The 14,560-nt window shown below is 36.0% G+C and overlaps 1 protein-coding gene across 1 annotated transcript in view; it reads left to right on the top strand.

The window, feature by feature from the left end:
* Positions 1-14,560, top strand: part of PDGFC (platelet derived growth factor C) — a 550,893-nt gene that overhangs the window by 286,164 nt on the left and 250,169 nt on the right. Inside the window, exon 2 of the mRNA XM_053703771.1 lies at positions 3,160-3,355. Coding sequence (XP_053559746.1) covers positions 3,160-3,355 — 196 coding nt within the window. The remainder of the gene's footprint in view (positions 1-3,159; positions 3,356-14,560) is intronic.

Genomic DNA, 14,560 nt, shown 5'->3' with positions numbered 1-14,560 from the left:
TTGCGTTGTTCTCTTGGTATTCTTAGTTGAAAGCTAAATCTAGGTAGGCTCTTATGCTAATTTCTTAGACCCTGAAAGCTGCCTCTTATCTAAATTGCATTTTGACGGTTTTTCACCACTAGAGGGCATTAGTTCATGACTGTGTATAGGTAGCAAAAAAAGAAAAGTTTGTACTCCGCTCAAAACTGTAGTATAAATTTTAGCCTTTATTTAGCAATTAATTTTAATGCAAGTTAAAACGACTACAAAAAACATGGAAAATAGCAGCCAAACTTGGTGGTGTCCAACGCTGTACAGCTGGCTTACGCGTTTCGGCTTTGCGCTGTATTCATAGCCTGGTTATTGTAATGCTCTTACAAGCCTATATACTGGATACAAGTATGCTATTTGTTAAGAGATAAAGCGTGGACACTACCCACACCTGAATAAACAGCTGATCAAACCGATCTAACTGGGTCCATATTGAGGATCATACTGTGTTATATATACATTGTTAGTAGTTTAAAACATTCAAAAAGTTCATATTATGTGAAACTCTATGCAAAAAATATCTGGGAATAAAGTGAAATGTACGTCATCACTGATAGTAAAAAGTTATTACTTTTAAGAAGTACACAACTTACTAACAATGCTATTATGTGAAAACACACCTGTTTTGGTGTTTTATCACTGGATCTTTTGAGACTTGATGTCTGTCCGCACAATAATAAATAGACCCCAGTAAGTCTGTTTTGCTTGTGCCCAGTAGAGGCAGAATGCAACTTAAGTCCAAAACATGTCAGCTCTCTTATCATCCTTAGGGCAGGGGCTAAGTCCTCATTTTCTTTTTATATTTACATTGATTTAACAAATTTATTTTTGTTATAGGAGCACTGCTTAATATCCCTTTGAGTTAGGCATTTGGCCATAGCACTGTCTCATACAACAAACTATACCAATGACAATATTTCCTACATGTAATACTATGCAGCTGCAATAACTGCAAGTGGTGTTATAACATTAGCCATGCATGATATCGAAATATTGTGCCTGTGCTAACTTGCTCGTGTTACAAATTGAAAGTAAACGTGACTGCACAAGCGCAAACAACATTTGTGCTTGTCAGGTTAGTGCAACTGAAATCCTTGTCTAAAGGATTAGGGCTAAATAAAATGATGCTTCAAACACAAAATAAATACACCAAAGAAAGTGTTACACTCATATATACACTATCTAATAAAAATGATTTGTATAAATATTAAAAGAAATAATTATAAGGGTTAAAAGGTATATAGTATTTGAGAAGGCATTGGAATGGAAAGGGCTATAATGAATATATAGATACATATGCATGTCTAAATATGTGTATGTATTTATACATATGTTCATAAGTGTGTACATCTGTATTTATATGTATATGTGTATATATGTACTATATGTATTTATTTATATTCTTTCTAGGGAAAGATAGTTTGTATTTTTTTGACTACCAGTTGAGAATACTATAAAACTGAAATACTTTTTTTCCCCTAATATATATATATATATATATATATATATATATATATATATATATATATATATATATATATATATATATATATATATATATACACAGTATATAGATAGATAGATAGATAGATAGATAGATACAATGGGTTGAGTCAGCGCTCAGGGATATTCTGCAGAAATCTATTAACAGCCTCAGGTAGATAATGTGTATAATATAGGAATTATGTGTGTGTATATATATATATATATATATATACTGTATGTATATATATATATATATATATATATATATAAATGTGGACAACACCGCTGTTTAAAGACAGATCCTGCAATGGTGGTGGTGGGGTAGTCCATGGTACTGTAAGTCTATTAAAATTCACAAAAACAGTTCCAATATGCCCCAGGTCTCGGCAGCTGTGTCCGGTACAAAGAGATCCTCTTCAAAATAAGGTTCCTCCTCAAAGGTTTCTGAAATATTGTAAGAGTGGACAAGCTCACAAGAATACACTCCTAGTGTAATATGTTTGTACCCCGTTAGGCTATAGTAAAAAAGACAAATGCACACTCACTTGGTTTAACCTCATCCAGTATGAGGTATAAAAAAGGCTCAGTAGTAGAGATGGTGTTTATTCAATATCGTCCTCCAGGCACTTGTAGTCTTTTTCCTCCTCTCCTTGCTAATACACCGGAATCGGAAGGGATATAGAAATGGCAGCTCACTGCCAAGATCAGTTAGCTATTATAGGAAAGGATAGGCTAGTGGACCAGTGACCAAGTGAAGTAAAAAAGTGTATATTTATTTTACAAAGGGTAGAACCAAATACAGCATCAAATACGGAATATAAAATACAAAACAATTGAAAGTAAAAATCAATCCCTTTCTGGGATAAAACACTTGCAGCCTAAAAGTAAGGACATCCTTTATAAAGGCTGTGAAAGTAATGAAGCGTGAACGTGACCACCCTGGAGCAAGGCTGATTTATAGCTGAGGGTTCGTTAATCCGCTTCGTAGATAGAGTAAAATACTGGGCGTGAGTGTTTCAGCACTGAATGTACTATTTTCGTGTAAAACAGCTGACCCACTATTTCGCTCCGTGTAAGATTTAAAAGTCAATGCGTGTGGCGGGGGGGCAGAGCCTAAAGCGTTTCACAACTCTATTGGTTGCTTCATCAGAGGTCACCTCTGATGAAGCAACCATTAGAGTTGCAAAACTACTTGTATCTCCCTGTCTTTTATCTAGTTATTTATCCATGAACTAACATTTTCAGCTATTCCCAGTCCCTTAATTTTGATTCCCCTTTATCTATTTATTTACTTACTTCCAAGTATAATCTAATTAGATTAGTTTGACATTATCTATTTCTCATAAAATCATGCTGATTTGAACTCATAATATATATATATATATATACATTTTTTTAGACTAGATAGATGACTATTGAATTACTACATTTTTCCTCTAAGAGTAATTATTGTGATATTCACAAGAGTCAACCCTTTCCACACTGTTCAATTTATTTTTATTCAAAAAAACATGAATGTACAGACAGTTTATATTTGATAGGAAAACAAATATGTTTCAAACATGGGGCATCTTATATACTAGAATATAATATGCAAACTTTTGGAATTATATTTATGTCCAATATTGTATGTTTTCTCTCCAGGGGTACAAGATTCTCAGCATGAGAAGATTGTTTCAGTTTCACTTAATGGAAGTATTCACAGTCCAAGGTTTCCTCACTCTTACCCACGCAGCACAGTGATGGTGTGGCGACTAGTAGCTTTGGAGGAACACTTACGGATACAATTAACATTTGATGAAAGATTTGGGCTGGAGGATCCAGAAGATGATATTTGCAAGTAAGACACAAGTGTGCATTGTGATTAGCTAGGTTATTAAATGTTACTGATAATCATTATGTTACTATGCATTAAATCCATTCATGATATTCAAAGATTGTAAAGCAAACACTTTACATAAGCAAACATGTTTAAATGTGTTTTTCTTTGCAGAAAGTACAATATTGTCTTGGGGGTTCCATCTTAAACTGTTGAACTACATTTAATTTTGTCTTGCAAAAGTAACTTTCAACCTTAGCCATACAATAAATAATCATTTGATTTTTTTTCAAAAATGTACTACATGATTCAGTGATGAAAAGCACTAGATCCCTGCACACTCAATCTCTTTGTATTAATCAATATTTTCATGAATTTAACATAAATAAGACTTGATTGTTTTGTTGAATCAAATACTTCTGATGCTTGGTGTAAACTTTTAAATGACCCAATAAAATTTTTATTAAGGTGGGACAGATTATTTTTGAAAATTTTAGAAAGTTTTTATAATGTGCTCTTTTGCAGAATCTATGATAAAAATATATATGTTTAAAAACTTTCGCCTAGATTACGAGTTTTGCGTTATGAGGGGTGCGTTGCTAACTTGCAGTTTTTTCTCACTGCTCACTTTCCCACAGCGCTGGTATTACGGGTTTTAATCAACCCGGCGTTAACAGGCAAGAAGTGAGCGTAGAGCAAAATTGCGCTCCACACAGCACTCCAATACCAACGCTGCTTAAGTGAGCCGTGAGCTGGTTATACGTGCTTGTTTTCCCCATAGACATCAATGGGGAGAGCAGGCTGAGAAAAAGTCTAACAACTGCCAAAAAGCAGTGTAAAGCTCAGTAACGCAGCCCTATTGATTCCTATGGGGAAACACATTTTATATTTACACCTAACACCCTAGCATGAACCCCGAGTCTAAACACCCCTAATCTTACATTTATTAACCCCTAATCTGCTGCCCCTGACATCGCTGCCACCTACATTATACTTATTAACCCCTAATGGGGTTGGTTGTGTGGGTGGTGGGTTTTACTGTTGGGGGTTGCTTGTATTTCTTTTTCAGGTAAAAGAGCTGATTTCTTTGGGGCAATGCCCCGCAAAATGCCCTTTTAAGGGCTATTGATAGTTTAGTTTAGGCTAGAGTTTTTTTTTTATTTTAGCGGGGCTTTTTTATTTTGATAGGGCTCTTTGATTAGGTGTAATTAGTTTAAATATCTTGTATTTTTTTTTTTTCTGTAATTTAGTGTTTTTGTTTTTTTTTGTAATTTAGCTAATTGTATTTAATGTATTTGTAAGTTATTTAATTGTAGTGTAGTGTTAGGTGTTAGTGTAACTTAGGTTAGGTTTTATTTTACAGGTAAATTTGTATTTATTTTAGCTAGGTAGTTATTAAATAGTTAATAACTATTTAATAACTATTCTACCTAGTTAAAATAAATACAAACTTGCCTGTAAAATAAAGCCTAAGCTAGATACAATGTAACTATTAGTTATATTGTAGATAGCTTAGGGTTTATTTTATAGGTAAGTATTTAGTTTTAAATAGGAATTATTTAGTTATTAAATTATTTTAATTATATTTAAGTTAGTGGGTGTTAGGGTTAGGGTTAAACTTAGGTTTAAAGGGTTAATAAATTTAGAATAGTGGCAGCGGCATTGGGGGAGGCAGATTAGGGGTTAATAAGTATAATGTAGGTGGCGGTGATGTTAGGCGTGGCAGATTAGGGGTTAATAATATTTAACTAGTGTTTGCGAGGCGAGAGTATGGCAGTTTAGGGGTTAATATGTTTATTCTAGTGGCGGCAATGTCCAGAGCGGCAGATTAGGGGGTTAATAATTTTATTTTAGTGCTTGCGATGCGGGAGGGCCTCGGTTTAGGGGTTAATAGGTAGTTTATGGGTGTTAGTGTACTTTTTAGCCCTTTAATTATGAGTTCTATGCTACAGCTTTGTAATGTAAAACTCATAACTACTGACTTTAAAATATGTTTGGAATCTTGGCGGTAGAGGGTGTACCGCTCACTTTTTGGCCTCCCAGGACAAACTCGTAATACCAGCGCTATGGAAGTCCCATAGAAAAAAGCCTTTACAAAATTTACGTAAGTTGGTTTGCGGTAAGGCCAAAAAAGTGTGCGGTACACCTATACCTGCAAGACTCGTAATAGCAGCGGGCATAAAAAAGCAGCGTTAGGACCTGTTAACGCTGCTTTTTTACCTTAACGCACAACTCGTAATCTAGCCGTTTGCCAAGACAATTGCTATAATTGTGGGGAGTTGCTCATTATTACTCCTGTTTTGAAATGATAAAGGCTTACATTGTTGTAGAAGATACTAGAGTAGACAAAGCCAAGCTTTGTCATTTTTGTCAGAAAAGTTACATTAGTTTGCTGTATTGTATCTTATCACTTCTGCTGAAGGACATGTGTTTTACAGTGTTAGATCTGGGAAGTTTGCAGTGTGCACGTCCAGTTCTTTGAATTGGAAAACTCAATATTTTCAGATTTAGAGGAAGTGAATGTATTTTCAAAGATTGTTTTTATACACATAATTAAACATTTTCTGTTACAATTACAGTGTTTCACCTTCCTTTAATCAAAGAAAAGTCCTAAATCATGGGTGTTCTATTTTTGCCTTATAGAATGAATATGTACTAGTTCATTCTTGCTTCAAGAGTTTTTATGGCCCATAGCATATTTAGGACTAGATTACAAGTGGAGCGCTAATTTATGGCGCTTCTGCAAATGGGCAAATTTGCCTGTTTGCTGGAGCGCAATAATTAACCAGCCATTACAAGTGGCTTCTTATTGCTACCACAACTTTGTGATAGGCAGCATTTTTAAATATTTATGTGCACTGTTAATACATGCATATACACATATTAACACATACATACGTATATGTATTTATTTAAATACATATATATTTAAAAATGCTGCCTATCGCTGTGCTACATAACTCCTTTGATGCAGCTATGGAAACCCGCTCTCATGAGCTTGTGTTCGCTTTGTGATTAACTTGTAATACCAGCACATATTATCGTAGGCTGGTATTACAAAGTGTAGCACTAAAATTGCTTGCATGCAAGAGATATTTATCGCTCCACTTGTAATCTGGCCCTTAGTATTGATGCATTTGTTGCCCTGAATTATGAAACTATATATATGGTGAACTTTATATGTGTTTTATCATTTTCCAGAACAGTGTATCTTTCTGTTATTTTGACTTTGTTACTTCACTCACTGATTACGTTCTAATTTGACAAGGTCAGGAATCAGGGCCAACTGATGCTCAAAGAAGTATAACGTTACTCCCCCCCCCTAAATTACCCCCCCCCCCTCTGTCATATATACCGTGTAAACAAGCAAAATGTGTTTACAAGATATGTCACTGTTTTAGTGATGCCTCTGTTGTGTACAAAACTCTGTAATCATAGCAAGAGTTATGGTAAACTATAGTAAATTTAAAAATTCAAACATATAATTTATTTTGATGACTATGTGGTGATTTGATGAGCTGTAATATATTTAGCCTTATTTAATTCAAATTATTTAATTTGCTGCAAGAGAGGCCTTTATAATCACATCCTCCCTCTAAGACCCATTTATCAATATGCAATTGTGTGTAAAAACAACACTAGACTTCCGGTGGGCGGCTCTACAAGATGGCTGCAAGCTTCAACAGCTCTGAGGAAAACCACATCTAACTCTAATTTTGCTGCCACTTGCCCACGCCATCTGCACCTCCCTTGACAGGCAAGCTGTCCGGGAATATCTGGCAGACAGAAGGAATAACAGCTCTTCTACCCCGGAACGTCATTTTAAAGAACAAAGCCGTTGGGCACCGTGGCGGGAATATCACCGCCACATTGTAAATACACATAACCGAGTTCCTAACCTCTAACAAGGCTCCTGTTTATTAAAAATGGTCATCTTTACCACCAAAGAAGGCTCTGCTGACTCTCTCATTCTAACAGAACTGCAAATTGTATTCTTGCCCAAGTTAGAAAGACTCCTGCACTCATGCGCTGACTTGTGCGCAATGTTGTCACGCGAAACACAACCTGGACCCCGGGTGAGCCCAGCCGCCGATCTTACCACAAGCATTGCCACATCTTTGCTTCTCCCTGACAACCACAAGGCTACACAACTATTGGCAAGTTGCACGACCTCTCCTGCTATGCATCTAGTGAGATCCGTTGAGGACCCAAAAACCGGACCGGAGGAGAGCATGCTGACACCTCTATTAACCCACCAGCTGTTGATCTCGGCTCCAGAGCACAGAGTCCGGGAGTGCTGGCCGGACTGTGACATGGAATCAGCTGTTTGAAGCGCGGCTCGCCGCCCTCCTATGTGGCCCATCTGACTGCTGTATCGGCTGCAGACCTAGGTGGATTATCCCTTCGATGCTGTTCCACCCATCGCACAAACTGGCTGCCTAACTGCTGCTCCTCGGGAGTACCCGGACTTACACACCAAGCAAGAGGCATCGGCTGATGCCTCCCTACTGGAATATCTCATGCATCGCCGGGCCTTATCCCCTTCCAACACTGATTACAGTGGAAGGAAAAATGTGTGTCTGGTACAATCTAGGTCTGATGATGCGTGATGATCTGTTTAGTCGGTTACTTTACTTCATTTCATCAAACTATGTAGACTTATCTAAACCGGACCACTGTATTTCAATTCCCCCGCTACAGGTATCTTACTCTTTTACACTAGCCTAAGAGTGTTTTATCTGCTCAACCGGGGTACAAATATCTGAACGCTATAACTATTATTTTCTGGCAGCCTTGATGGCCCTCCGCTTCTGAGCTCACGATGTAATTTACACTAAGTTTGTTATAGACGCTGTCAATATTCCTGAGCACCTCTCACAGGCAGCAACCAGACGTATCATGCCTTGAATTATTTTAGGCAATAAGAGCTGTCTATATGCACAATCACTGCTACTTTTAGAGGAGGTCCTGGTACTTATGTCCTGCTTATTTGTCAATCTGTCGTATGTTTGGTTACTTGTCTTTATAGTTGATTTTTTTTTTTCTTGCAATGTTCGCTGTATACAGGGATCCGGTATAACTTGGAGCTATTTTTCATGTAATTGTTTACAGGTCACATACCTTATTTCTGCAGCAGCCATTTTGCTATTACCCCACTCTAAGCATCCCCATATATTTAAGTCTCCTAGGAAACCTATCTGTGCGATGCCCATACAGTACTTACACACTTCGGTTTTGTTTTGCTTTTTTTAACTCTAACAAGATTCCCTTCTGGACTGACACAAAACTCCTGGCCGGGGAAAGGTCCTTACTGTTTCTCCCCCAATCCCACAGTTAGAAAGGTTTTTTATCCTCACACAGCCCCCCTGAATACATGGTGCTAAGAGCTTTACTGGAAATATGGCTTTTGTATCTTTATGTACTCTAAATATCAATGGGTTATAACAGCTCCCAATTTTCTGGCTCATTCTAGGTTAACTGCATAGGTATGGGGTACAGGATGTGATCTGAATGACCTGAGGGAGACAGGGGCTACAACATAACCTGCTGGTAATTCATTAGTGCTCCAGCCCAAATTAAATATACTATATATAGTCCTACCTATAAACTCCCATCTTTTAAATCCAATCTCACCTAACTACTAATTCATCATTAATTTTATAAATGCTCTGCAGTCTTAACAAGCTGCACCTATATGGGGCTACATTGTGAGAGCTCCCCTAGAGTTCTATCAGAGCTTATAGTATCCTAGCTAAAGTTGGCTATACTTATGCAGGTCCCTTTACATATGGAAGGTATTCCAGGAAAGCGCTGTTTATATAGCAACCCAGCTCATCACACTAAGCTCAGAGGCAAACCTACACCCTTCGTCTATTAGGCAGTTATCCACATGCCTCTAAAATACTTGGGATTGGGGCAATTTTGTTTCAGTTTATGTGTTTAGGTTAGTATTATTGTTTTGTTATATGTTGTGTTGTTTAAACTAAAATAAAAATTAAGAGTCGCAGGTGCAGTGGGAGATAACAATTAATGGATGTTGATATAGCCCCTACTGCAGGGATTGATTCATATTGTAACACTGTTTTAATCGCAAACTAACAGATTACATATGTACCATACGTTATGAAAATGAGCTGTTAACCCTCTTTGTATTCTCTGACAACAACTGTATTAGTAATGACACTGTATCGATAATCAACATGTTTTGCTCAATTCATGATATGAAAGGTGATGTCAATGTGATCTGGCATGTCAATGTATGCATCTAACTCATTGTACCTGTAACTCTTTAATAAAAAGAATTTAAAAAAAAACAAACAAAAAAAAAAAAACAACACTAACCAGCAAATAAAATAGCTAATTATTTATTAAATTTGTGGATGCTGCCAAGGTCAAATAAGTTACTACTCTGAGTGTGGATGAATAGAGTGCAGTCTCTTTGATTAAATGCATACCTCCCAACATTTCAAAATTCAAAAGAGGGACACACACCCCACCCGCGGCAAAAAATTGAAATGTGGTGGGCGGGGCTTAAAAATTCATAAGACCAAAGTAATATAAATAAAATTCTAAATAAAGTCATAGATTTTAATACACTTAGGCAGCAAATCAAACACAAGCTCAAACCACTGGTATGGCTATGTGAGCTATGTATTTAATTATCCTTTGCAAATACATTGCTAAATATTTTCATCTTAATTGGACATTTAATAATAAATTCTTTAAAACTGCTCTCTGCATTCCCCATTAATATTCTAAATTCTGGCCTTTAAAGTCAGCAAAAATGCACAGTAGCACACTACATAGCATACACTTACACATGCAGATACACACACACTACATAGAATACACGTATACATGCAGATACACACACACACTACATAGTATGCACTTATACATGCAGATACACACACACACACACTACATAGCATACACTTATACATGCAGATACACACACACTACATAGCATACAATTATACATGCAGATACACACACACTACATATCATACAATTATACATGCAGATACACACACACTACATAGCATACACTTACACATGAAGATACACACACTACATAGCATACACTTACACATAAAGATAAACACACACTACATAGCATACACTTATACAGGCAGATACACACACACATTACATAGTATACACTTATACATGCAGCACACACTTATACATGCAGATACACACTTATACATGCAGATACACATACACACACTACATAGCTTACATTTATACATGCAGACACACACACACACTACATAGCATAAACTTATACATACAGATACACACACACAGTTATGGATACAGATAGACACACACACTACATTCATTGTATGGGGTCCTGGGGTTGGCAAGCACATTAGCTGGCAGTCTGCGTCTGCCACTGTTTGTTACCCTGGTATTAGCACTGCTCATTGTATAAAACTGAAGGCATGCTAGTATTATCGCCAGGGGTTAGACATCATCACTACCAGAGGTAGGTTAGAGAGGTCACCATTACCCATGGTCAGAGTGTATACAGCCTTCTTACTCCTGCTTAACCCACACACCATTCCTTTTCCACAGGGAATTTAACAGGTATCTAACCCTGTGAGAGCAAAGCCAGCTACTTCTTAGTATGGGCCCAACAGAATTTTTATTTTTTATTTTTTTTTAATGCCTGGGGCAAATCGGGACAGATGGCTAGCAACCAGGGACAGGGGGACAGTCCCACGAAAATCGGGACAGTTGGGGGGTATGTGTGGATCCAAAAAGCTTTTAATTCCAAAATGTGCCTGTTTGAATTGTTTTAACTGTTTTAAATAAGGATAAGGAAATTCTATTCCAATCAATAAATTAAACTGCCAATGTGAAAAAAACAACAACTGATTTAGGAAATTGTATTGCAGAAAAATCTAGGAATTTATTCAAACACATGTAAAAATGTTATAGGGATACTGAACCCAATTTTCTTATTTCATGATTCAGATAGAGCATTAGAAAGTTGCTTAAAATTGCATGCTCTATCTGAATCATGAAAAGAAAAAAATAAGATTCAGCTTCTCAATTAGGTTTTCATATTTTTTTTACACCCCACTGCAAAAGCAAAAGTAAAACATGACAGATAATTAAATAAATATTGATAGTGACTACCTAATAGATTTTTAAAAGCAGATTTTGTCACATTACCATTAGGCCTCCAATAATAAAAGTGCAGGTAAACATGTTCCCAGGCAGGAAACCTGTCCTTCCGCTTTTTCGGCCCAAGTGCAGAATCTGTTGCAGGAATTTAAGATTGGACAATAATTTTATTGTCCAGCTTTGCCCCCTGCTCTTGAGCAATATGTTGGATGAATGAATCGGGGATGTTTTACATCTGCAACCTCTGAAGTTGCGGAGAGGTTAAGAAACAGTTGTCTTAAGACCAGCTTGATAAATAGAGTTCTATATATTAATTGAGGACATATTCAATTAATACTTTCATATTAATTTAATTCATTTAATAATTAACATGTTTAAACTTGTAAAGAGTAAATGGTGATCATAAATGAATATTTAGATGGTTATATTTAATTTGTGTACACAATCAATAGTGCAAGGTCAAGGTACAGGGATTGATTTTTGTAGTCAGAATACATTTGCTAGCTAATAGATAAATTGGTTATTGTGGGGTTGACAGATATTTTAGAACAATTATCAATTAAAAACCCCAATTAGAAACCAGTTAATACACTTAGCAAGGGGAATTTAAATGGAACGCATTGTTAGATAAAGATATAGAGAGGAAAAACTATTGGTATCAAAAGCTAAGGAAGTAGAAGTCAAAAGTTACCTAAACCAATGGTGGTTCTAGGGGTAATAAAGGGGTGCAAAAGCACATCAAATCTTTCTTTTTTTTTCACCCACAATGGGCTGAGGAGGGTAAAAAGAATAAAATTAACCCCTTTGTCCCTTTTAGTTGAGCCATGCCTCAGGACTGCCTATCTCTGTACTAAACTGCCTGACCATGTGCTGCACCACCCAGCTCCACCATTGGAACACCCACTACTCCTCCTCTACCTGCACTGACACCACTCATTGAACACCCACAACTCCACCCACAGGAATGTCTGACCCTAGAACCCGTCTAGAGCCTTCAATGACCTAAACCTTTGGGTATAGCGGAGGGAATGGTTTAATATCCTCCAGTCGCATTGTCAGTTTTGCTCTTCTCCTATTTTTATTCCACAATGCTGATTCACTCAGATTTGTAGAGTTTAGACCTTAGTAATTACCTCCATATATGGAGTTGGGGGTTGCCTAAATGAATATCTGACCATGTAATACAAATGTAAACATTTAAGAACTGTTTACTTTCCTAGAAAATATTACCACTGACATATATAACCATTTTAGGTTGGTTTTTTTTTCTAGAAACTCAACTTTCTTTGCAGTTATAAGACTATTTTCAATATCACCTGACTGATACCCCAATATTAAAGTGAAAAAAGTCTAATATATAGTAAGCACTATTACACTTTTGAAACTAGTGACACAGTACAAATATGTCATGTTTTCATGTAATATAAGTATTCTGTAGCAATAAAATCATTTTAGATTTATTAGGTTAATATGCAGAAATGAACAATTTTTCACAGTTCATTACTAAATCACAGCAGTTGAGGCTTAAACATCCAACACAGTAATAAAAATGCAGAAGACAGATTTAGAAGAGGTAATGCAACTGAAGGAATTATAGACATTATGGAGTCTGCACAACTAACTACTGTAATGTTATACTTTTTCTGAACAGTGAGAGGACTGACTATAAACGTGTGGCTGGCGTGCATTTCCCATGACAAATGCTAAAGAAATTGAAGGGGTTAATGGAGCAAACATTAAATGTATGTACCAGCAGGAGTGAACTGTAGAATAAAACCTTTAAAGGGATATGAAACCCAACAATTTTCTTTCATGTTTCAGATAGAGCAAGCAATTTAAAACAGCTTTCCAATTTACTTCTATTAACAAATTTGCCTTGTTCAGTTTTCATTGTTTTGTTGAAGGATCAGCAATGCACTACTGGGAGTAAGGTGAATAAATCAAGTGGGCCAATGAAAAGAGGCATATAAGTGCAGCCTCCACTTACAGCTAGCTCCCAGTAATGCATTGCTGCTCTTGAGCAATGTGCTTGTATGTTGGTTTAAATAAATTATACAGACAATGATTTATCCATTTTGTGCTAAGCTATTGAACACCCTTGTGAGACAGCTGTTATTAGTCATTTGCAATTATTTATGTCATTACTTTTTATGCTCACAAATCAGCCCTCAGCAGAAAATACCTTACTTTCCAGGAATACCCAAATATGAGAAAAATCTAATAAAATATTGAAATTTAAAAAATTCTGTAAATTTTAAAACTACACAACATTTTAATTTATAGAAAGGAGACAACCTGTTCTGACAATGTATAAATGAGAATCTCCTGGATAAGCTGTTACAGCAATAACTTCAGCTTCCATGCAGCCTATTTTGGAAAACATAGTACTTAAAGGGAAGGTATTATAAAATGATAAATTTAGATGGTAATATAAAATGATAAGTTGTCTGTGTATATATGCCATTAAATACAATTAAATAAGTAATTTTTTTGGACGCGTCTGGTTGCGCTCGTATTATAAGATGAAAGTAAACTGTTTTTCGCTCACATGCTAACCCGACGAGCGGCTGAACTTACAATATTGCGTGCGTGTTTATGTATTCCCCCATAGAAGTCAATTGAGAAAAATAAGTGAAAAAAAAACATCCCACTCTCGCGCAAACCAGATCGCATATTCTTATGTGCACTAACCCGACATGAAAATATGAATATTTCACATTCCAATGTTCTTCACATAGAAGAATATGTTATATTTGTTCATAAATAAATATTTCTACATATATCTGATGGTATTTTGGTACAATATATATTTATACTTTTACATATACATGATAATATACAGGTATAGGTATATAATGATATTTATAGGAATTTCTATTTGTAAATACATAGAACATTTTCTGCTATTTACAGAACATTGGGATGTGAAATATGTACAGTAAATACACAGTATAACATTTTTAAAAATGAATATTGCATTAATATGTTTTTACATGTTTTCATCTACTTAAAGGGACATAAAACAAGTTGGGATAGAGACAAAATATACTTTGTACTTTAATTACTTTACCTGCAAATTTATACTGCAGT

This window comes from Bombina bombina, chromosome 2, assembly GCF_027579735.1.
Source record: "Bombina bombina isolate aBomBom1 chromosome 2, aBomBom1.pri, whole genome shotgun sequence".
In the NCBI taxonomy this organism is placed as follows: Eukaryota; Metazoa; Chordata; class Amphibia; order Anura; family Bombinatoridae; genus Bombina; species Bombina bombina.
This window is presented reverse-complemented; position numbering and strand designations above follow the sequence as displayed.